General features: G+C 40.7%; 1 protein-coding gene across 1 annotated transcript in view; it reads right to left on the reverse strand.

Annotated features, from left to right (window-relative positions):
* The window catches only part of FLT1 (fms related tyrosine kinase 1), a 111,312-nt gene extending 89,727 nt beyond the window's left edge, over window positions 1-21,585 (reverse strand). The window contains exons 1-3 of the mRNA XM_008924619.3: window positions 21,379-21,585; window positions 6,400-6,496; window positions 5,876-6,096 (exon numbers count right to left, since the gene is read on the reverse strand). Coding sequence (XP_008922867.2) covers window positions 5,876-6,096; window positions 6,400-6,496; window positions 21,379-21,436 — 376 coding nt within the window. The 5' untranslated portion in view covers window positions 21,437-21,585. The remainder of the gene's footprint in view (window positions 1-5,875; window positions 6,097-6,399; window positions 6,497-21,378) is intronic.
* Between the last annotated feature and the right edge of the window lie 7 nt (window positions 21,586-21,592).

The raw sequence follows: 21,592 nt of genomic DNA on the forward strand, positions 1-21,592 counted from the left end.
TCTGAAAGCTTGTCCTATGAAGTTCTTCCAAAATGCCTACTTACACTTGCCTCATCGTTAAAATTCTTTTCAGGCTAAGAGAGGTAAAATATTTTTATCGTATTCACATAAAACCCTTTTCCCTCACGCACGTGAAAAGGACCAAAGTCTTTAGTAAAGAATAGATATGTAGACTTCATTGAAGTTAATGGGCCAATTGCCAAATTCCCTTTCCATTGTAGAGATTCATCCTAATTAACTCCTTTTATCCCAGATAACTTATTGGGGCTTTTCAGAATGAATTCCAGAAGAACCTTGCATGCTAAGAGTGGTTCAAGCCTCACTTACACAACTAAAATACAGACATTTATCACTGAGGTAGGAGCCAAACTGTTACTGTTGTCCCTGGGCAGAATGGAGGAATTTTGCAATGGGACTCATCTGATCCATTTTGGACATCTGCTTTACCATGAGATGAATCATGCCCTAGCAAAGGTACTTATTCAATCTGCTCACATGTAGGTGCCTAGGTTCCTTAAGAAAAAAAGAAATCCATTTTGCTTATTCTAAGCAAAGGTTGTTCCACTTTCGTCTCTTCTTAGCCTGTAAAATAATACTCTTCAAATACAAAGCATGTCTAAACCTTGAAGGAAGACTTAAGATATAAAGTATTATCCTCCTTTTTTCTTTTTCTCTTTTACCTGGACTTTTGTTATTATTAATTAATATCTAGAGCACATTCAGATACAAAGCATTGCTAGTATAATTGTGCAACGATTTTCAGGCCAGATTGGTTTGTTTTCCTTTGGGACTAGTTATACAATGCTGTGACCAACATAGGTCCATAACACAAATAAAACACAGTTCAATATCTTAAGGAAAAATAGTCAAATTAGCCAAGAAATCCATGTTAGAGCAATTACTATGTTCAGCAAGCAATCCCTAGAAAGGCTAACAGATATTAGGAGTGCTCTTTCAGATGTATCTCTCCATTATGACAATTCATCCTGGAAATATATTTGCTTCAATAGGAGCTATGAGCCTTGTTGAGGGAGAAGGTGGTATGTAGCCTTAGATGCTGCCAAGGGGTCCACGCATGCTTTGCTCAACAGTGTCCTATGATATGAAATCCATGTACACACAATGACAAAAGCATGGCAATTATAGGCAATGGACGTCAGCAAGTCCTAGAGGTCTCTGTTTTGTAACAGGAACCTCATTAGACACTAAAAATGTGTCCGCATACTTGATACAGCTGCAACATAGCTTAATTCCAACTAGTTTCCTCTTCATAACAGAAGCACTATCATATTATTGACTCTGACAGCATAAGCCAAAACTGTACTGCTCATATGCTAAAACTGTGCCAAAAGCAAAGAGCGAAAAAAAAGCACAGGGGAGGAAGAGTTCCCCAGGTCTCGGCAGGTTCTTCTATTAGCACATTATTTGTGAACAAGAAGAATAAAGAAAAAGTAGGAAAATCTCTCTTTCTGTTTGTTAGCTTCCAAGGTGTTTTTTCTTACTGCCTTTTTTTACCTGTTAAATTATTTTGACTTTGATGCTTCCGATCTTAAGAGACCCTTTTAGAGAACACTTTGGATGCCCTCCATGTTCTGCAACAGTAGTATCTTTAGGATAACAGGAGTCAATCTAGCTAAATCTTGAATGCATGTCAGTTCTGGGGCTGGATCCAGCTAAATCCTAAATGCATGTCAGTTCTGGGGCTGAATCCAGCTAAATCTTAAATGCATGTCAGTTCTGGGGCTGGATCCAGCTATTTGTCTGCAAGTGGACCTCCCAAGGAGATGCCATACACTCAGAACTTGCAGCATAAAACTTTAGAGTTTGAAAAAGAGCTCAAAACCCCAGACGTTCTGAGACTTCAAAAGCTTACATTTTGAACTATTCCTTAGTGCTAGAGTCTTTCATTTTGGACTGCCAAGCCTGAGACACATCTCAAGCCAAATACATACAACTAGTAGACATGTTTAACATTCTAGGCATTGGTGTGTATAAGTACTCTTAGGATGTGTACCTTTAATTACCCAGCTCTGATTTGTCTCATCGGACTTAATTTGTCTCAAAGCAAGACATCTATTCTAAGCTTGTTCTCCAGTTTTCCTGTAAAGTCAGTGGCAAGTGATAGATACCATGAGGTCTTTTTGTTCTCTGTTTACTATAGAAAGAGGATAGACAACTGACTCAGCCTAGAGGTCTGATTTTAAAACATCTCATTTTGCAAGGAAAATTGAGTGTTCAGAAGACATACACAGCAGGATCATAAGGACAGACAAGGAGAGGTAGAACATTGAATAAGAAATGGGCTAATGCCCTAAAGCCAAATACAGCTTCACTTAGAGAAGAATTCTATGCTGTGTTACAACATAATTAAGACGTTACTCTTGCATATTGCTAGCCGAAAACTGCCTTCATTACAGAAAATAGCAACACTTCAACTTGAATCACAGTTTGTTTAAAGTCTTGCAAAAATCTAAATTTATATCAACGTATCTAACTACATATCAGTGTAATAGAACTTACAGGGTTTTTCTCTGTCATACCATGGGAACAATTGTCCAAAGGAAAGAAATGATGAGAGTAGAGAATAAAGAGAACCACACATTTTTTAAGAGAGTGAACTAGCTCCAGCAACTGAAAAGTGTCTTGGAGACAAGGACAAGGCAGACAGAAAGAAAAGTCTTAGTAATGTCCCCCAGGGAAGTCTATAGAGATTTCAAAACAGCCTGCTGATAATTTGATATTTCTTAAATGTCTTTATTCCATCATTATCTCTTTTCAAGCAGAAAATTCCCCATGCCTCACTGTGATGTAGGTAGTGAGTGTTCACCACACTTTTTTTACTACTAGGTTGCAGCTGGCTTACAAAACAAAGCTCTGAGAAGTTTTGTGTGCAAGACAGTGGAGAAATTGGCAGAGGCTTTTCTTCATTTTCCCATGGTTCATGGGCAAAGTCAGGCCATCAGTTTTCTTGAAGCAAAGTTGAAGGCTCTTAAGAGAATTAATTTCCCTCGCTTAATGTCTCAATTCCTGAGCTGTGTGGAGTCAAGAATTGCCGAGACACTGTGCAACTCTGCAACTCAGCAGTGACCTCTCCAGCCGAAAGAAGGGTGGTGTCAGGACCAGCTCCTGGAAGACAAGTCACCAGCCTGCCTCTTCTTGATCCCCAAAAACAGGACTTCAGAAATGCTCCAAGTCATCCTGGGGCATGTGGGACTTGCAGTCTCCTTCTTATCGTCTTGCATCTTGTTTTTGTCTGTAGAAGCTCATTTTCTGCTGTAGCATACACTCATTACTGAACCAAAGGACTTACTGGGTTTGTTGTGGTTTGGTCTTTGGACTTTTTTTTTTTTTTTAATCCAGTTCATATTCAGTATCACTCTAATTACGGAAATGAATAACATTTTTAAAACAATAAGTGATGACTTCCTGTACAAACAATATCAACTTTCCTGATTTGGATTCTGTGTTTGTAAATAGCAACTATTTGTTCTCATCTGCAGCATGCTAAGACATGGGAAACAGGCACCTCAGTGATCCACATGAAGCTAATATGGGAAATGGACTGACACAACGTCCTGCCACAGGAAACAATACAAAACTAGGAGGGACACAGATTTTACAAATGTTTATTTCCTAAACACCCACAAATTCATGCAAAATGAAACTAAACTCAGGAAAGGTAGTCTTCGCAGAGGATTTTGTTATCTCCATCTTAACCCCACTTGAGACAGATAATTGAATTTTCATGCATGTTCACAGAAACAGTGACTTATTATAAGAGACAGATAGAAAACAGAGAGAGACAACAAAATGGAAAAAGTATTTTCTTTCCATATGCCAACAGTACACTTATCAGAAAGGGTGAGTTTTGGTACTTGGTATCTTGTTTCTTTCAAACTTAAATATTATTCCTGAAACTGTAAATTTTTGGTTGACTAATATACTCCTCTCCACCTTAGGGCAGAGTGACACTTCCAACAGGCATTAAATGAGCAGTTTCCTTGCAGCCTTCCTCGTTATTCATAGTTTGCCCTAACTCTCATATGTGTTTCCCAGGACACAATCAACACTAAGAAATTGGTTTTCAATCAAAAGGATTGTCAAATTCAGAAAATCAACATGTCAAAGAGGCCTAACCTTGATACAGGTTTGTTCCTTAAACATTTTACTATTTTTTTTGCAAATAATATAGGAGGAGAAATATAATCTAACCATCTCTTCAACAGTGATGTCAACATTTATGACTGAACATCCCTGAAAAACCAACAAAACCAAAACACTCAGGCAGTCTTCCTTAATTGATTACAGGGTGCAGGGGCAGAGGTGAGTGGTCAGAGGCTGTCCTAAAAGTATTTCTGCAATCATACATTTTTCTTCCATCACAATTTGAATTCTGCAGATAACCTAAGTTCACAATCATCTAGTTGAGGATCTCTTTCAGATGCAGGCAAGACATATACAACATGGGTAGCAGCAAAGAATTAGAAAGACTGGTTGTGCCTTCCATTTGTAAAAAATCAGAATTCAGAAAAATTAACACTCCAAAGAGGTAAGAGCCCAAGAGAATGTAAAGGCATTCTTATATCATAAAATGGGTTCAGCAGAGAGGTCCTTCTCATGTGGTGAATGGAGAGGATTGTGGGTAGATCTCAGATAGAGAGGACATCCAAGGCGGAAGGTTTAAGAAGATCCCATGATGGGAACTTGCAAAAGTCATCCAAGAAAACTGTAAGTTGTCCTAGGCTGTAGGAAATGTTGGTCATTAAATGAATATCCTACTTTGTCTATACTTCTGTTGTTGGATTTACAATGAATCATATAAAAACAACTGGATGAGAAAGACACTCAGTGCAGTATATTTCAGATGAAGGAAAGCAGAATGAACAGCATGAAATAGTCAATAATTCTCAATAAAGCAGCACAAAGTAATGGGAGGGAGCTATCTTTTTTCTATCACTGTAGTGAGAAGTCCACTTCATTCTGCTTTTTCACAGCACCAGTCCCACTCTTCATGTTACAAAATGAAAACAAAGGGTAATTCACTCTGATGTGAACTCATTAGACTCAGCAGACCCATAATTTGGAAAACTTCCAGTTGCAAATTCTCTGTAATATGGGCTTTCAAAATCTGTGAATCATGACATGTTACAGTAATCTATTAATTTTATTCTGTAAAAATCAAGAAAAACTAAAATATTAATTAAATCCCTAAAGTGTTTATAATTTCTTCTGTTATTGTTCTGCCTATAGAATTCAACTATTCTGAGAAGTGTCTGATTGATACCCTGGAAGAATACAGGATCAGAAAGAAATTTCTTTTATAGCCTAACTGACCTAATTCCAGCACTTCCCATACATTACACAATACTCGTTTGCTGAACAAATTGTGTGTTTAATTTGGTTTTGTTTACCCTAGATTTTTACAATCTGTGTAACATGGACTGCAGAGTACATTTTTGAATGCGACTTAACATGCAAATAATAATTTTCTGCAGCATGAGATAATTCAGTGATCTGGAAAGACATCCTTCAGCTGCCTAGAAATCTCATCACATCCAATCATGTAAGATGTGATTTCTCTGATACCCATTTGACATATTCACTTCTAGTCCACTTCCATATGGACTTCCATTTACTGATTGGTTGGGTTTTTTTCTTTATTTATTTTTTTCCTCACAGATAAAACACTAACATTTGTATTTGAAATTTCTGGGAAAAAAGATTTATACATTAATTGGTAAATTATCATAACGTTTTGCAAGGTTGAAAACATAATTCAAAATTCTGTATTTATCCACAGCTGAACTACCTTATTTATCCATTTCTCTGTATTGAAGTGCAAGTACCAAGAAATGTTAAAAAAATTTAATCTTACCGTTAATAAATACATAGACTGTAGATTCCTTCTTCTTTTTCACTGGACTTGTTGGGTATTTGCAGCTATAGTTTCCAGTGTCACTTGCTTGAGTTCTGCTCAAGGTCAGACTGCTGCAGGACTGCTTCCCATTCCTTCCACAGGCATATTTAATTACTTTCAGCCTTTTGCTATCCTTGCTTAGAGTTTCAGGCAAAGACCATGAATGAACCATTTCCCCCCTGCAAATACAGATAAGGAAGCAGAAACAATTATGTTGGGCTGCAATTATATAGCTCCAGTTCCCAAGCTTTCTTTTTTATTATATCAGGCTATTTCTGGGATTCTCTTTTATCTTGTTTTCCAAAAACAACAACAGAAACAACAAAGAACTATTAAACAATTGACATTGAAGTTCATTCCCCACCTTTCCCCACAACATAAGGTTTCATTTTTTCTAATTTCAGTTACAAAAAAAAAAAAAAAAAAAGTGTCATGTGTATGATCTCCCTACCAAATTGTCAGAATTCAAGTCATTTGGTTACCTGCAAGTGAGATTTAAAGTCTGTCCTACTTGAACAACATGCTGCGTGGCATTTATACTCAGCTCAGGAACTTTTAATTTTGATCCTGAATTAGATCCTAGAAAAACAAAGAAAAAAACCAAAGCATTAACAATGACAAACCATTCTGCTCCCAGTACACTCACATTTATGATGTTATACTGGAAAGGAAAAGAAAAGAAATTGGTGTGCCCCTCTAACCCCACAAATTCTCTTCCTCTGAGCAAAGTCCCATTGTCCTGACTAAGGACTCACGTAATCTTCCAGCAGCATTACTCAGGAAAGAAAATAGAAATGAAAGCTATCAGTCAATGACTTTGCTCTCAAATTTTTCACTGAGCATGCCATGAAGAAAGTTCAGGACCTTGTGGCTACACATCTAACCAAGGAAGCATGCCCTCAAGCACCACCGGCTGTATTTTCTTAGGAAACGCCGCCATGGCAGCCCCTTCAACAGAAAGGGCAAAAGTCAGCCAATTCCATGGCAAGAGCCACATATGGACTTTTAAGATACCGAAATCCTACTCAAACAATTTGCTGCAAAGCTGGAACTGATGTGGAAGGAGTGAAAGGGGATTAAGGATCTTCTCTTCCTAACTAAAGTTCACAGTACTGTTACCTATGGTCCCTCGACAGCTTCATGCTTCCTACCAGTGAAGTGGTGTCAAAAGGTAACTGGAGAGCTTTACAATAAATTTTGAGAACAAGATCAAGGCACCCTCCAGACCAGATTTGCTGCTTATTTGAGAAAGCAAGGATACTGTCATGGTTAGACCATTCTGATATGGGTGAAACCCTGGGTATCGATGTAACACGAGGTGGCTTATGACACTTGAAAACATCCAGGTAGGTTTTGCAAAGGCCATGTGAAGGCAATTCTTAGGAAGACCATGAAAAAGCCCCATGGTCAGAAGACCAAAGGAACACCAGATCTTCCCTCTCATCAAGTTCTCATCAAGTCAGTAGGTGCTGGTTGGAAAGATATGTTTTATCTTTGCCCCATAATAGGCTATGGCCACAAAAGCTTTCATGGCAAGCTGACAGAAGTGCATGCCTTAGAGAAGAAACAATCCTTGATCCATCCCATTGCCCTCACACTAATAGCAAAGTGTTCCAGAAGCTAGAAACATAACAAAGTATTTTTAAACAGTTAAAGTTGAAAACTAGTTTTAGTCTGATCTGGTCTCAAGTGCAATTGTGAAGATTTCAGTGTTGTGAGAGAGGAGCAGCGAGTATTCCCGATCATTTTGCTTTAAGAGAATATATTATTTTGTCAACGTACAGGAGAAGCAGCATCACATAAACAAGGGTAATGCAGATATTTCCACCAGAACTGAAAGTACAGTCTGAGCTTAGCAACTTTAAGTCCTTTCAAGAGATCCCTGACACACCCAGATATGAACAACTGTGTCCATCAAACATAGTAGAAACTTATGAACCTTATTTGGCAGCTATGGATCACCCATTGGAAACACCTCTCTCCTTTGTTTGCTAGAGAAGGCACTTTTGGAAACCAGTTCTAGCTGAGTTTGATTACTAAAGTTTGACTACATTCTCCAAAGTCAATTGCTGCTCCAAATTCAGCAGATTTCATCCAGCAGTAGATGTAGCCTCAGATTAGAGGCTGAATATCAAAACTTTGTTCTGAGATGTGGACTTGAATTCCTTCAGTCTGAGAACGGCTGAGAAGCCAAGTCTCCACATTTGGGGAGAGATGCTAAAAATACAAAGATCTTGTACAAAAGTAAAGAGATACTGTCATCATTTGCCAGTTTTGGGGAGTCTGGGGAGCCAGCTGTGCTGCAGTTATCAGTAAGTATTCCATACTGATTCCCTATAACATTGGTGGAGACAAGAGGTCTAAATCACCTTCTGGGGCTACAGAACACAATCCATGAAAAAAGCAAATGGTTGATTAAGTCTGCAAAACTGTTTGCTACAGGTGTTCAGCAGTCTTTTTCTCTTCCTTAGCAATTTAGGAAATGTAAACTGTTGGCATTAACTAACTTTTAATTAACCTTTCATGTCTAAGTTAATTACACTTATCTGCATTTTTCTTTTTAGCCCTGTACTGAAGCTGTGGCTTCAGTATTTTTCCTATATATACTATCATCCATGCATATTCAAAACAAGATTTAAAGGATACACTTGAACATAGATGTAAACTAAATTATAGCTCACGTGAACAAGCTTCAAGCAAGGGCATAACAAATTTTCAGAATAAAGAGGTCTTCTGGACTGAACCACAAGTAACACCAGAAATCTGAATGGTGAGACTGTACAAATACATAGACTTCCTCTGGATATGTCTAGACAATCACACTTCTAACTAGAAATGAATATATTCTGCCAACTGTTAAGAGGGGAGAAAAGGATGCAGCAAATCTTTGACGAAGCAATTTGTTATATGATATATTGCAAACATACATTTTTCTTACCTACGATTTATGGCTCTCAACTCTGAGTACTGGTTCTTCCAAAGTGTGCACTGTGCTTTTATGGGACACTCTCCCATTAATGCTTACAGATTATGAGTCTACTCATATGCCATTCTGAAATAATGTCCCTGAAGCTAATCACTGAGAATTTGAGATAAGATGTTGCAAGGGCTTAGGCAGATTCCTGGGGAGCAACCCAGGCACTCCGGTTGAAAGGGTTTGCCAATGTCCTCCAACTAAACAATCTGACCATTTTGTGAAACTACCATCCTCTGGCATTTCATTTGTATTCCTCTTGTCATCCCAGAATTGCAGGCTCAGATACTCTCCCAAGAAGACAGTGTTTATATCCAGCTTTAAGAATCTTGTTCTTTAAATCTTTCCCAAGGGGGAAACTTGATCTCAAACTGTCCTGAACTGCTCCTTATTTCAGGCTCTTGAAAAGCTGGAAGTATGAAACAATGTTTACAAACAGTTCAATATGTATGAAAAAACCATCACTTAATGGTCTGCCAGAGGAAACCATTGGGACCAAAGACCAGCTGCTAGAGCTGCAACACTAGAACTAGTTACTAGAGAGCAATATATAGGTTGTTGCTTCCATTGTAAAACTTGTGGGAAAGTGGAAAAATCCATGTGTGTGACAGGTGTTGACAGCAAGTAGGAGGAGAAGTCTGCAGTGCCTTTTCATGCCTATGGTACTGAGAGTTCCATTTTGCTCAGCACTGGCACCAGCACCAAGCTCAGGAGCAAAGCCAGCCATGCAGCACCATGCCCACACCTGACCCACGCTGCAACCAAGAGACCAGCCCTGGGCATGTGGGCTGCTGTTGTTTTCAAAGTCTGCCAAAGGTGACAGGCAAGAAACCATTATAAATGTTACAAATTTTTCTCTTCATAACTCTTCAGTGATATAAACAAAGGCATCAAAATCTAAAGATCTGTCTTAAGCATACTAGACAATGCAGCCTGGAAGCCTGTATGTCAGAAAATCTGCCTCAGAGTTATTAAAATCAAAGAAAAACAAAAACCCAAAAACACCTACCTTCTCACCCCATCCTGTAGGCAAAAAAGAAGCCCAAATATACTGGATACATACTCAAGCTTTTGCCCTTTCACACAAATTACATATATCCGAAAGACAGCACAGTATTTGTAAATATTGTGGGTGGGTTCTTCAGGAATGTTTAGTGTTTGTCTAACTCTGCTCCCCTTGATACAAGTCAGTATTTCATCATTGATTTCAAGTACATTTTAGACACTTAACTCCAGTAATTAAACATATTAACATTCAAGACTAAATGTCAGTGTATTTGGCAAGACAAAGCAGCTTCGTTATATATTCATTTATTTAGTTTTTCACTAACAAAAAGCTGAAGTCTTATTTCAAGCCAATATTGTTGCTTTTACAAGTATGTGAGACAATGCTTTTACTGGTGGGATGCTAAGTCTCGAAGAAAAATAACTTTATTTGACATCCTATCTATTCATGGGTCATTAGCTTCTTTACATTTTTAAATGCTTCAAAACTGATGCAACATACGAATACAATAGAGTTTGATGTGTTTACCAGAAAAGAAAAAAGAAGGAGAATGGCAGGGAAATTCCTACTGTCAATATTTAGAAGTGGATTATGCCTTTTATGTACCTTCTGTGGGCATTTCACTTGACACTGTCTTTTCTGAAGGGTCATGGCTCAACAGGACACATTCGCTTATCATTGTGCCTGTCACTAGGCGACCATCAGCAGCCTACCCTCACACTGACCTACATTGGGGGGTGCAACTTCTTTTCATGTGACAACAAGAGAACTAATTAATCCTGATAACTGAGGAATCTCCCATCATGAAGAAAGAGGTGATTTTTTGGCATATTTTGTTTGTTTTGGAAGGCTTATTAGATAGATGTGAAAGTCAATCAACATTATTAATTAATTAATGAGCAAACATTAATTTAGATTGCTAAAGTTAGCCATTCTAAGTAAAGTAAGGGAAGTAAAGCAAAGTAAAGGGAAGGACAAATATTTTTTTAAAGAAAGCAGAGAGTAATCTGTAATTTGCAAGGCAAGAAAAAACCAACTTTTTTCAATTGTATTCTGCCCAGTAAAAAAGCTGATTCTCTCCTGAATGAAATAAACAAAAATTTGAATCTTCTATTAACCAAAAACACTGATCACAAATCATGAAAAAAGGTAAGATAAATGAACATGCTTATATTTTTTCAATATGATGTGAGTGTCCAGTTCTACAGACAAATGAGTAACCACGCACAAATTATCAACCTTCTACTGATTTCTGCTAAATCTTGATTTCTCTTAAAAATTATAGATATGATGAACCCAAAACTGGGACCATGTTCTGGATTATTATTCCCATTCAGATTTTTCCAGCTTCTACTTTTAAATTTTCTTTCATACACTGTGTATTTCTGCTACCTTAGACTAAAGAAAGTCAACTCAAAAGCTAGTTTTATGGCTTAGTTAAAAAAAATACAATATCAGGAGTTATCATAATTTTCCTTAAAGTTAACAGGTTTGATGGCTTTCTAACATCTTTTTCATAACTTGAGGCTGTGACTGTCTTCCAGTCACCCCAGTAATCCTCAACATGTTGACTGTTTTTTCACCTGCCCAATCAGAGGATAAGGAGAGTGATCAGTTTATCTTTGCAACTTCAGTGTATACAAAGAATCTGACCTTCTGGGTTTAAAGTGCCATCTGCGAGCAATAAAGTTATCCATCATGAAGTAATTGTTTCAGTCATTGTTGGATTTACACGTGTTTTAAGGCTTGTTAAACATAACCGATCCTTTGTTGTTTTTATCATCAAATATAATTTCCTCCTGATTCAAACAACATTCAGCAAAAAAGCATTTTGTAGGAGACACTCATGCACTGGAAAGAAGGTGCATGTGATTTCCTTATAGGATCTTCACCTCTCTGTGATCCTTAACGTGGGTCATTCAGTTCAAATGCAGTCCAGGACTTTACTCTTGCTTATGAGCATTTCCTTATGAGTCATACCATTGAAGGGAATGGGAATACCCACATGTGTGCAACTAATAAGCAATTGCAGAATTCGGACGAAATGTTAAGGAACATGGTGGTACCCAGTGGGTTGACCTTCAGTGCATCTCCAGTGAAAACGAACTGACTCTGATCTGCAGCAGCACCTTAATCAGAACATGGCCACCAGCTAACCTCATATGGGATATACAGCTTTACTCCATTTTGTAAGGAACCTGGGATATCAATAATTATTTTTTTTCAAAGCTATTCTTGACAGGCTATTGTATTACCATCTCTTTTAAAGGCACTTCAGGACATTCTATAAATACTCTGTTATATTCTCTAAATATAATTAATTTTTTGCTCAAACAGTTGTACCCATCCATAATAAGTCCAATTACATCATTACACCAAATTACTCCAATAAAAAAAAAAAAAAAGAAAAAGAAAAGAGAGAGAGAGAATGAACTTGTTGTTAACTCTCAAGAGTTGACTCAACTCTCACTCAAAGTTTTGATTTACATCTGACCATAAGAAGGAATCTTGGCCAACCGGTCCTTCTAGTTCAATCAACACTGAGATTCTCATGAACATCAATAATTCCATTCATAAAGACAGGAGAATTTTAGGCAAAGTTGTCTCAAAATTTGGGTGTTGATTGCAAAAAAAATTTCTCTTTTTTTCTTGCTGAAATGTGACTGTCTGGCCTGGTCCTACCACAGTACTAGGGGGAGAAGGGATCACCCTGGATAATAAAGCTTTCTACTTCTGTGGCTGCTGGTGGCTGAGAAGAACTGCTACTGGAAGAAGACACTCTTCTATCTCATCTACGTCACCTGGGTTTCTGGTGCTCAGGCACAGGCAAAGCAGGCAGAGTGGTCTGGTTCCTGCTCCCAGGGGTAAAAGCATCATCTCCATTGCCTGTACTTAGAAATAGCCTCCAGGGAAGACCTACAGCACCAAACCAAGAGCCACCCCGAGACTCAAAGCAATATCCCCAGGTCTTTCAGATGTCATCTAGATGTCATTCTAAAGGAAACCTCACAGTCCTTCATACATCTAATTTCACACCACTTCTCTGAAGCAAATCCAAACTTCACACCTGAAGCCTGCAGAACAGAAATTAGGACAGCTTAACTGTGAGAGAGCAGGAGGCATGCCTTTGCCCCTAGCTGATGTTGACAAGTGTCCAGATGAGCAAACTCATGACCTGAAGCAGCAAAATGCAACCACTATTTCTATCAAAGCAGAACTTTGCAGATCAATTAAGGGCCATGGGGATATACAAGTGTTAAGAGACATAGGCCCTTGGACTGTGAGGTAGTTTTGTCCCTGTTTCCTGTTGTTTCCTGTGCAAAGAGAGGCACCATGTCTGCTAGTACATAGCTGGCAAACAGAAGCACTCTCAGAGTAGAAGTAGGAGCTCAGCCTGTATCATTCCCTTAACAGATCCATCACTTTCACATAGCTCTGTTGTGACTGAAATATCTTCTCGTTTGCATTCAAGATCAAGGAAATTATTGGATGCTATTTATTTATGAAGTACACATTGATGCACAAAAATGATCAATTCATTGGTTCATCCCTTTCAGGTCCAGAAGGGACATTCCAATTATCCAGTTTGATGTTCTACAATACATGCTAAGTGATTTGTGGAACAAATGCTTTAATCTGATCAATCTCAATTATAATTTAGGAATTTAAAGTACCATTAGGATGTAACAGCCAGTCAAAGAAATGGATAGATTAATGGATGAGAAAGCTGGGCAGCTGTATGATATGCATTTTGATAGAATCTGAACAGCATAAGGTTTATCACAGTAGATTAGATGACTGTAGGGCAGAGACTAAAAACCTTGACCCTGACTCCATGCCTTAGAACTAAAAATCATTCAGCAAGGCAAATGGATGTTCTACTGCTCAAGAAAGGCCTTCAAAGGCATAGAAAGGTATTTGAATAAGTGTGTCCTTCCCCTTTTAGTTCTACATCTCAGAGCAAGTGATAATTTATTTACTCACTCTATGCATTTGCTGTTCCTAGATGTATATACACATACTGGTATATGATTAGATGCTATAGAGGCAAAGCAAAAAACCCAGTTGCTACAAATAGTGCAAGTACAATTCTGATAACACCTCATTAACACTTCTGAATAGTACACACTATTATGCCAATAAAGTCAATCACTGTAAACAAAAACATAATTCCCCAATAACTGCCAAATTTTTGCCAGCATTTGCCCTAGCTAAGTCAGATTGCATTTACAGAAGCCTGTGGTAAAGCCATTTAGGGGTGGGGGGGGATTGTTCATTTAAAAATTTAGTTGCAGAAATTAAACAAACTGAAATCTGAGCTGGTTATTTGAAATAAATCTCATTCCAGTTACTACCAATTGAAATTATTAACATTTCCCATCATACCTGGGCAACCAAGGCCATGCAGTTCAGTGTGCTGTGCCCTGTGAGATCTGCTTGAAGGCACTTGCTTTACCAGGTCATCAGAAGATTATATCCTGTCTGCCCTGAAGTCACCAGGTGACTTCCATGGGTAAGCATAGGCACTTAATATAATGCCAATTGAAAATAAATTTCAAAATTTAACGGTCAGAAAACCTGAGAGAAAAAAAAATTTGGTTTCTTGTTTTATCCACCAAGTTTTAACATCTCTAGAAACTCAGGATTTGAAATGAACATTTTTGCCATTGTCTAGCCTGATGAAGGTGTTCATTTTATTGGCTATACAAGGAGAACATACTTACAGAGAAGAAATAAAACCAGTCATAACAAACTTTTTATTTTCCATTGAGCATATGGAATTGAAAATGGAAACCCAAATGTGCAGTCTGACACCTACATTATAAACCTGTGTGGGATTGTCGCTTTGGTAAACCACACCAGGGAGGCCAAACACATACATATATATAGTGTGCATTGAGAAAAGAAGATAAATACCACAGTTGTGTCCACCTTAGTCTGGTGTTCACTCCAACAGAGTGAACGCCCAGTTTAAAAAAAAGCCAAACAGGTCCACCGAGGCTGCTCTCAGCAAGACCTGGTAATAGCAGAGCTAGGCTGTAGCAACACTTTCTCAGACACATTCAGCACAAATCCCCCTCCACCTCGATGTGCCTGTCCTGGTCCCTTCATAGAGATCCTGATCAGGCTATTCAAATGAGAAGTGGTTGTGACTCCATCATCTGCCCAATAAAAGGGATGCTGTGTGATCAGCCATTGGCATTCACCCAGGAGTATAATTTCATGCCTCCACACGAGTCAGCCTGTGCTGCTTACAGGAGTATAGATAACTCTATCCAGATTATGTCTGTGAGTCATTGGATCTATCGTATCACTTACTGACATGTGGCAGCAAGAACTGTGCCTCTGCTCTAATTCCACTGTGACAGAACCCAGTATATAATCATCAATATTTTGGAGAAAAGTTTATCCCATTAATTAGCATAGTAGGAAAGTATTGATATGGTATAAAGACAAAGCAAGTACAATAAAATTGACACAAAAATAATTTAGAATTCCTATATAAAGGAAGGGTGTACATTTTCTTGACCAGACTGAATTTCTTTACCAGCTTGATGCTTAAAATTTGTTACAGATTATCTGGCAGGACAACTAAAGCAATATAATAGCATTGAATCGGAAGACTTTCATACAGATAGACAAACTGCCTATCTGCCAGTAACCTGCCTTCTTAGCCAGCAACTCAGGCCTGTCAAATTCATCTGGGGTTGTACTAATCATTAAGTTGTAAGCATAGAAACAAAATTGGGAACTATGTAAAAGAAAATTTAAAGCAAATTTGAAGGATTTCCACTTTGCTGAAGGCTGCCAGTTATTATTTCCAAAACTCTGTCGTTACAGCTGAGATGTCCTGTAACTCTCCAAGATAATAAGAAAAGTCAGGAATTGACTTTCCATTCATCCCATTCAAACCTATAAAACAGAGCTATAAACAAAGGCCCTGAGTTCGAAACAAGAGCAAGTAAATAATGAGACACAATAATTTAAAATAGAGAGGTGAGAAAACAGTAACAGTCTGCACAGAGAAGTCCCTTGCAATGGTTCAAGAGGCCAAACCCATTTTGCAGTTCAATGACATCTAAACCACAGCATCTAAGGCAGATATACATGCATAAAATTTCTGGCAAGCTTGTCTATGGCTCAATTACATTGGGAAATTATAATTGTTAATACTTATAAAATAGATTAGGATGAACACTAATTGCAGCACTCCATGAAACAAAGAAAGGTGAGGTTTCATCTCAAACACTACCAGCACAACAGAAGAAGAAAATTCTCTGTACTATACAGTACAATGCAACTTAATTCCACCATGTAATATCCATTTGCCACAAACATAGACGACAACTAAATTTTAGTTCCCTTGACTTTCAATCCCACAGTTTCTTAGTAAATAATACTGGATTTTAGATCATACTAGAAAAAAAATTTCCTCTTTGGAGAATTTTATCAGATAAATGCTTTGTGTAAGGTTCCTTGAATGTCCCCTGAAGATCAGATGTTGGACCCCACCAGAGACATGATGGGAAACTAAATAGAGCACTTGTCTAATCCAGGATGGTCACTCTCATGCTTCTGTTAACATTACACTATGGTGATCCTGATGAGAGGTTTTTCCACAGAGGAAATGGTAACAAAAGGGGTGAATTCCTTCACTCTGTGTCAAGGAAGAATCCCACAGGAAGGATGCTTAAGGGAACTATGTGAAATCGTGAAATTCCTCTCATGAAATGCCCTCACATTCATCCCTTGTTGCTCCCCACACACTAAGCAGGGGGTCTGTTCCCAGAGCATAGGCTTCCTGAGAGAACATCCGAGGAGCAAAGACATCTGCTCACAGGTCTCCAGCTCTGTGCCCTGCCCGCTCCACCCTTGCTTCCAGGCACGGCATGGAAACAACATCACCGCATTGCCACAGCATCTTCAACCCACTGAAATCCTAGAAACTGCTTCCTTCTAGCCAGTTCCACATCCTTCAGCTGCTCCAACAGCAAAGAGAAATTTGTTTCAAGGTCGTACCTCCCAAAGAAGGAATACAACTTAAAAAAGATTGCACAAGCACTTAGTGCATTGTACTAGTGAATGCTGGAAGAGCAGCCCCACCATCCAGAAAAGTCATGCCAAGAGAAATCAGTGTCAACCACATCACACTGGATTGTGTTCTCAATATGTTACAGGGGTGACTTTACATTGTGGATGTGTATTTTGATAATGAAAATCAACCAGGATTTGAGGGAAAAACAGAGAGAGTAAAATCACATCACCATGACCATGAACTTCTTGTTTCTGCATTAACACAAGACAAACAGAAGTCTGTGAAAGATGATTAATGAATCAGTTAACTATTTCACAAGCATCTATAATGGTCTTGAATACACAGATGCACCATGAGCTAAATCATCCTCTTCATCTTTAGACTGGCACACTTCCATTCACTAGGCCACAAAAAAACCCACCCCAAATACAAACATGACTTAATACAGAAGAAACAGTCATCCACACTCCCAGTCCAAGTTTCTTCATACATCTCAATGGCTCAAGACTTAAATTTCAGAAAAAAGTATCTCTAAAAAAATCTCTTTGCCCACACCCTTGGCGTTTCTCAATCTGTTACAACTTTGCTTAGTTCTACCATGAATTCATTCTGCTGGTCACAAGGGCATGATATTGTGCCACACTTGGTTTTGGAGAGAGTACTGGTGCCCATATTTTCACTTTTCCAACTCTTGCTTTCTACATAGTAACTGCCAGGATTTATCCAGTACTGATCTCTAACCATAGGGAAACTGAACTGAGTTTCTGCATCTCAACAGGAGAAAAATCCATGGGCACCTTCCTGACAATCACTGGACCAATTTCAGGATAGGCCATTCACAGCTGAGAATGCTTGGGAAAGGTGGTTTCTCAGTTGCAGGAGTATGTGCAGTAAGGATGCATCACATGGGCAAAGAGAGAAGAGCCTGGTTCTGTCCATGGGTAGAATTCATGCTCAAATGTACAGAGAAATGTTCCTCTACATTCTTACAAATATTGATAGAGAAAAAAAGAAGCAGGGGTGAGATCTAAAGACAAACCATGTCTTTGGAAGAAGCTGTTTGCTTCTTGAAGTCTCACACCAGTAGGAGAGATTTGCCTCCAAGGGCAGAGATTACTGTGACTGGCCATTCTGTAGTTCATGGCAAAGCTACTCTAGCAGCAGTCTTGCTTCCCATTCCCTCTGGGGCTACAGCAGGAAGTCTCAACCCTGACTTTGGGGGATTCAAAGGAGTAGTTTTGCTGATAAAGTCCCACCACAGCCCCACTGGACATAGACTTTGGAAATGCTGAACCTTAACCCCATCTGCTGAGCTTCTTCCTTTCCCAATCTCAATCAGACATGAAAACTAGCAAGCTGATAAACACTGTGTTTGAAGTTTCCAAACCACATTAAAGTCTAAGGACTCATCAACTGTCCTGAAAATCTGGACAATTTCCTTTTGTCCTATACACCCACACAACGTGAAGGGCTATGGGCTTCAGTCTTCAAAGCATCTGACGAAAAATAGGCTCAGCTTGTTTGTTATTGTTCAGATGTAAGAAAACCCCCAACACCACCAAAAAACCTCTCAAACCTCCCCAGTGGCAAATTTTTAGGGGTTTAAAAGTATTGTGTGTTTCTGGATATGAAGATCTTTACTAGGGCAGAGGTGAAGTCCTGACTTCCTCTAGCATAAACTGTAAATCTAGAAGATGTCAGCCTAGCCCAAAGGAATTGCTCCAGATTTACACTATCTGTAAAAGAATGAAATCTAACTTTGTGTAGAGCGTACGAGCAAAACACCTGCTTAGTAAAACATCAGTAAATGGTGTGATTTTCTTTAGCAATGTCAGAAAGTTTGATACCCCATGTATACATTTTTTTAAACACCTGTGTTATATAGTAATGTTTAACTCTTCTGCATTATGTGAATTTAGTTTGGAATTTTTGGGGGAGCCCAGTTTCCACAAAGGTCCAGAAGAAGTGGGAAAGCCAGATTTTCTGGACTTCATTAACATTTTCAGCCCTAATCCCTAATTAGACCACTCTGTATAGTTGTTTCAGCAAGTACTCAAATCAAATTGAAACCTTAACTTACGAACTTGCATCTGAACAGTGCTTTCAGAGAAGTCAGGTTAGTTACTGCAAGAAACTACCCTCAGCACTGATTAGATTTGACCTGGAATTTCTTCCTTCATTTTTTCCAACTGACCATGAAATTGAAAAGTCCACTGGGGATTTTGATGTTCTAGTTCCCACTGAAATAACTGTGATTCATATAGTGCTGTTCACTGATAATAGAGTCTATCTACCTTCGAGTTGATGGATAGAGTTTCATTAAAAACACTGCAAATGGGAAGTGCTGGACAGCCTGAGTAAGAATTGTAGGTAAAAAGGCACTGAAGGAGGATTAAATGGGAAGAAAAGCATAGAGAGGTGTATGATACAAAACATTCCACCACTTCACCAATAACTTTGAAACTCTCTGTGCAAATGCAAATATGGAGAGTTTTGCCAGTGATCCAGAAGAAGCATGATCAACCTATCTGGGATGTCCAAACAAAGCTGCACAAGAACAGTTTTCTTTAAAAGAAAAAAAAATCAAAATCAATGAGTTTGAAAAAGTCTAAATTCTGATTTTAGGCACAATCTCTTGTACATTGGAGGCATATGAATTTCCAGCTAAAGAGCTTAAGGGCACTCAGATAAACTACAGAGAAGCATCCTTCCAGCGCCTACAGCACCTGAGCCAACCCTGGGATGTACGTCCCCAGCACCCAGAGCACCAGGTTGTCCCTTAAGCAAGTCAAGCTTTTCCCACTGGAACTGGTTGAAGGTGCACACATCCCTGACAGTCCCTGGAACAGCAATGCGAACCAGGGTCTCTTACAGCCCCTGGCTCATAGTGTCCACCTTCTCCCTGGGCAGTGGTTTTTGCCATGATCTGCACAATGGAAAACCTTTCCAACAGGAAAGAGGAAGCCAGTCCCCAGCATAGCTGGTCACTGCAGGAGCCCATGTGGGAGCAGGACACCGAAGTTCAAACTCAAGCTGTGAAGGAAGCCTGGCAAGGATCTGAACCCACATTTCCTGTATCCAGGGTGGGTGTCCCATGCCTGTGCCTATTTCATCCTGGGTATAAGAACCTCCTTGGCGGAGACAAATAATGTGGGGAAATTAGCACTTTCCTGGGGAAAAGAAAGAAAAAAAAATAAAAGAAGAATACCTATATATCTGTATCAAAGTTGATGAATCAGCACTTCCCGAGCAGGAAAACGTCTCGTCGGAGCGGCCCCGCTAGCTCTCCTCCCGGGCAGCCTCGGAGACCGGCTGCCGCCGGCGGGCAGCACGGGCACCGCCCGCGCCGGGACCGCTCCGCGGGCTCAGCGTGCGGAAGCAGTCCGAGCCCCAGCACACTTTTGCGGGAACAGCGCGGCGGTTCGGGGAACGCGCTGCTAACCGCGGGAACGCCTGCCTCGACGGCTGTCCCGCGAGCAGCCAGCCCCTTTATGCCGTGCTAACCGCGGGAACGCCTGCCTCGACGGCTGTCCCGCGAGCAGCCAGCCCCTTTATGCCGTGTGCCGTGCCCCGCGGGAGCCCGCCGACCTGCTCTGCGGGGCACCCCCACAGGCCCCCACGCACCCCTACTCCCAGATGACCAGCCACGCAACGCTGGGACGAACTGCCCACCACGGCGTACCGTCCCATTGGGGCCGGCTCCTCACTCAAAGTAAAATAAAACTCAATTAAGAACAGCAAATCTGCACTGATCCGTCCTGGCACACACAGCATTGCGGGATGCAGGCGCCGGAAAGCAGCTCCATCGCACTCTCCAGAAAGACCAACGCCAGGTATCCCGCGGCCAGCCCCTCAGGCAACCTCAGCGATGCTCTGCCGACCTGTCCGGCGGGCGGCAGCAGGACCTGGAATTTTGCGAAGAAAACGGGCACCTTTTCCGCTTCACGGGCAGAACCGGGATACTTCGAAACAAAGTGCGGGGGAAAGAAGCCTGCTCTGCAGCCAAGACATGCTTTCTTTCCGTGATGCAGCGGTTCGGACATCTCCCGGTCATGTATGGCTGTCCCCCGCGCCCGGGAGAGGCTTTCCTCTCCACCACCGCCGCCTTGCCCGGAGGAGAAGAGGCACCGAGGCTCCGCAACGCCGGACCCCCGGGGCTCTGCTCCGGGGGCACGCCACAGGAATCTGGAGGATAACAACCGCTCGGGATGCGGCGTTTCGCTCCCTGAAATGCGGAGATCGCTTCCCCGGCCCTGCCCAGAGGAGAGGGACGGAGGGGAGGCAGGTGCCCCCCCGGTTCCAGCCGACAAGCGGGGCGCAGCGGGGCCGGACAGGGGCGCAGTGAGCTCCGCCAAGGAAGGCCATCGCCTGGGAGCCCGTCTCGGAGAGCTTCGGCAATACAAACGGGGGCTGGACTGGGGCAGCGGGTCCCGGCAGACCCTTACCTGAGAGCAGGAGGGCGGCTCCCAGTAGCACGATCCCTGAGCACAGCTGGTGGGGCATGGTCCTGCCCGCGGGAGCGCAGGTTTTTATCCCTGCCGACGGCGGCGAGGCAGGGGCAGATGTGCCGGCTGGCCTCCGACGGGCTCTCCTCGGTCCCGGGCGCTTCCCGCGGTGGCGGAGATAACGGCGCAGCGCGGCGCGGAATCCGCATCCAGT

This window comes from Manacus vitellinus, unplaced genomic scaffold (genome assembly GCF_001715985.3).
Source record: "Manacus vitellinus isolate BGI_N305 unplaced genomic scaffold, ASM171598v3 scaffold_2_pilon, whole genome shotgun sequence".
In the NCBI taxonomy this organism is placed as follows: domain Eukaryota; kingdom Metazoa; phylum Chordata; class Aves; order Passeriformes; family Pipridae; genus Manacus; species Manacus vitellinus.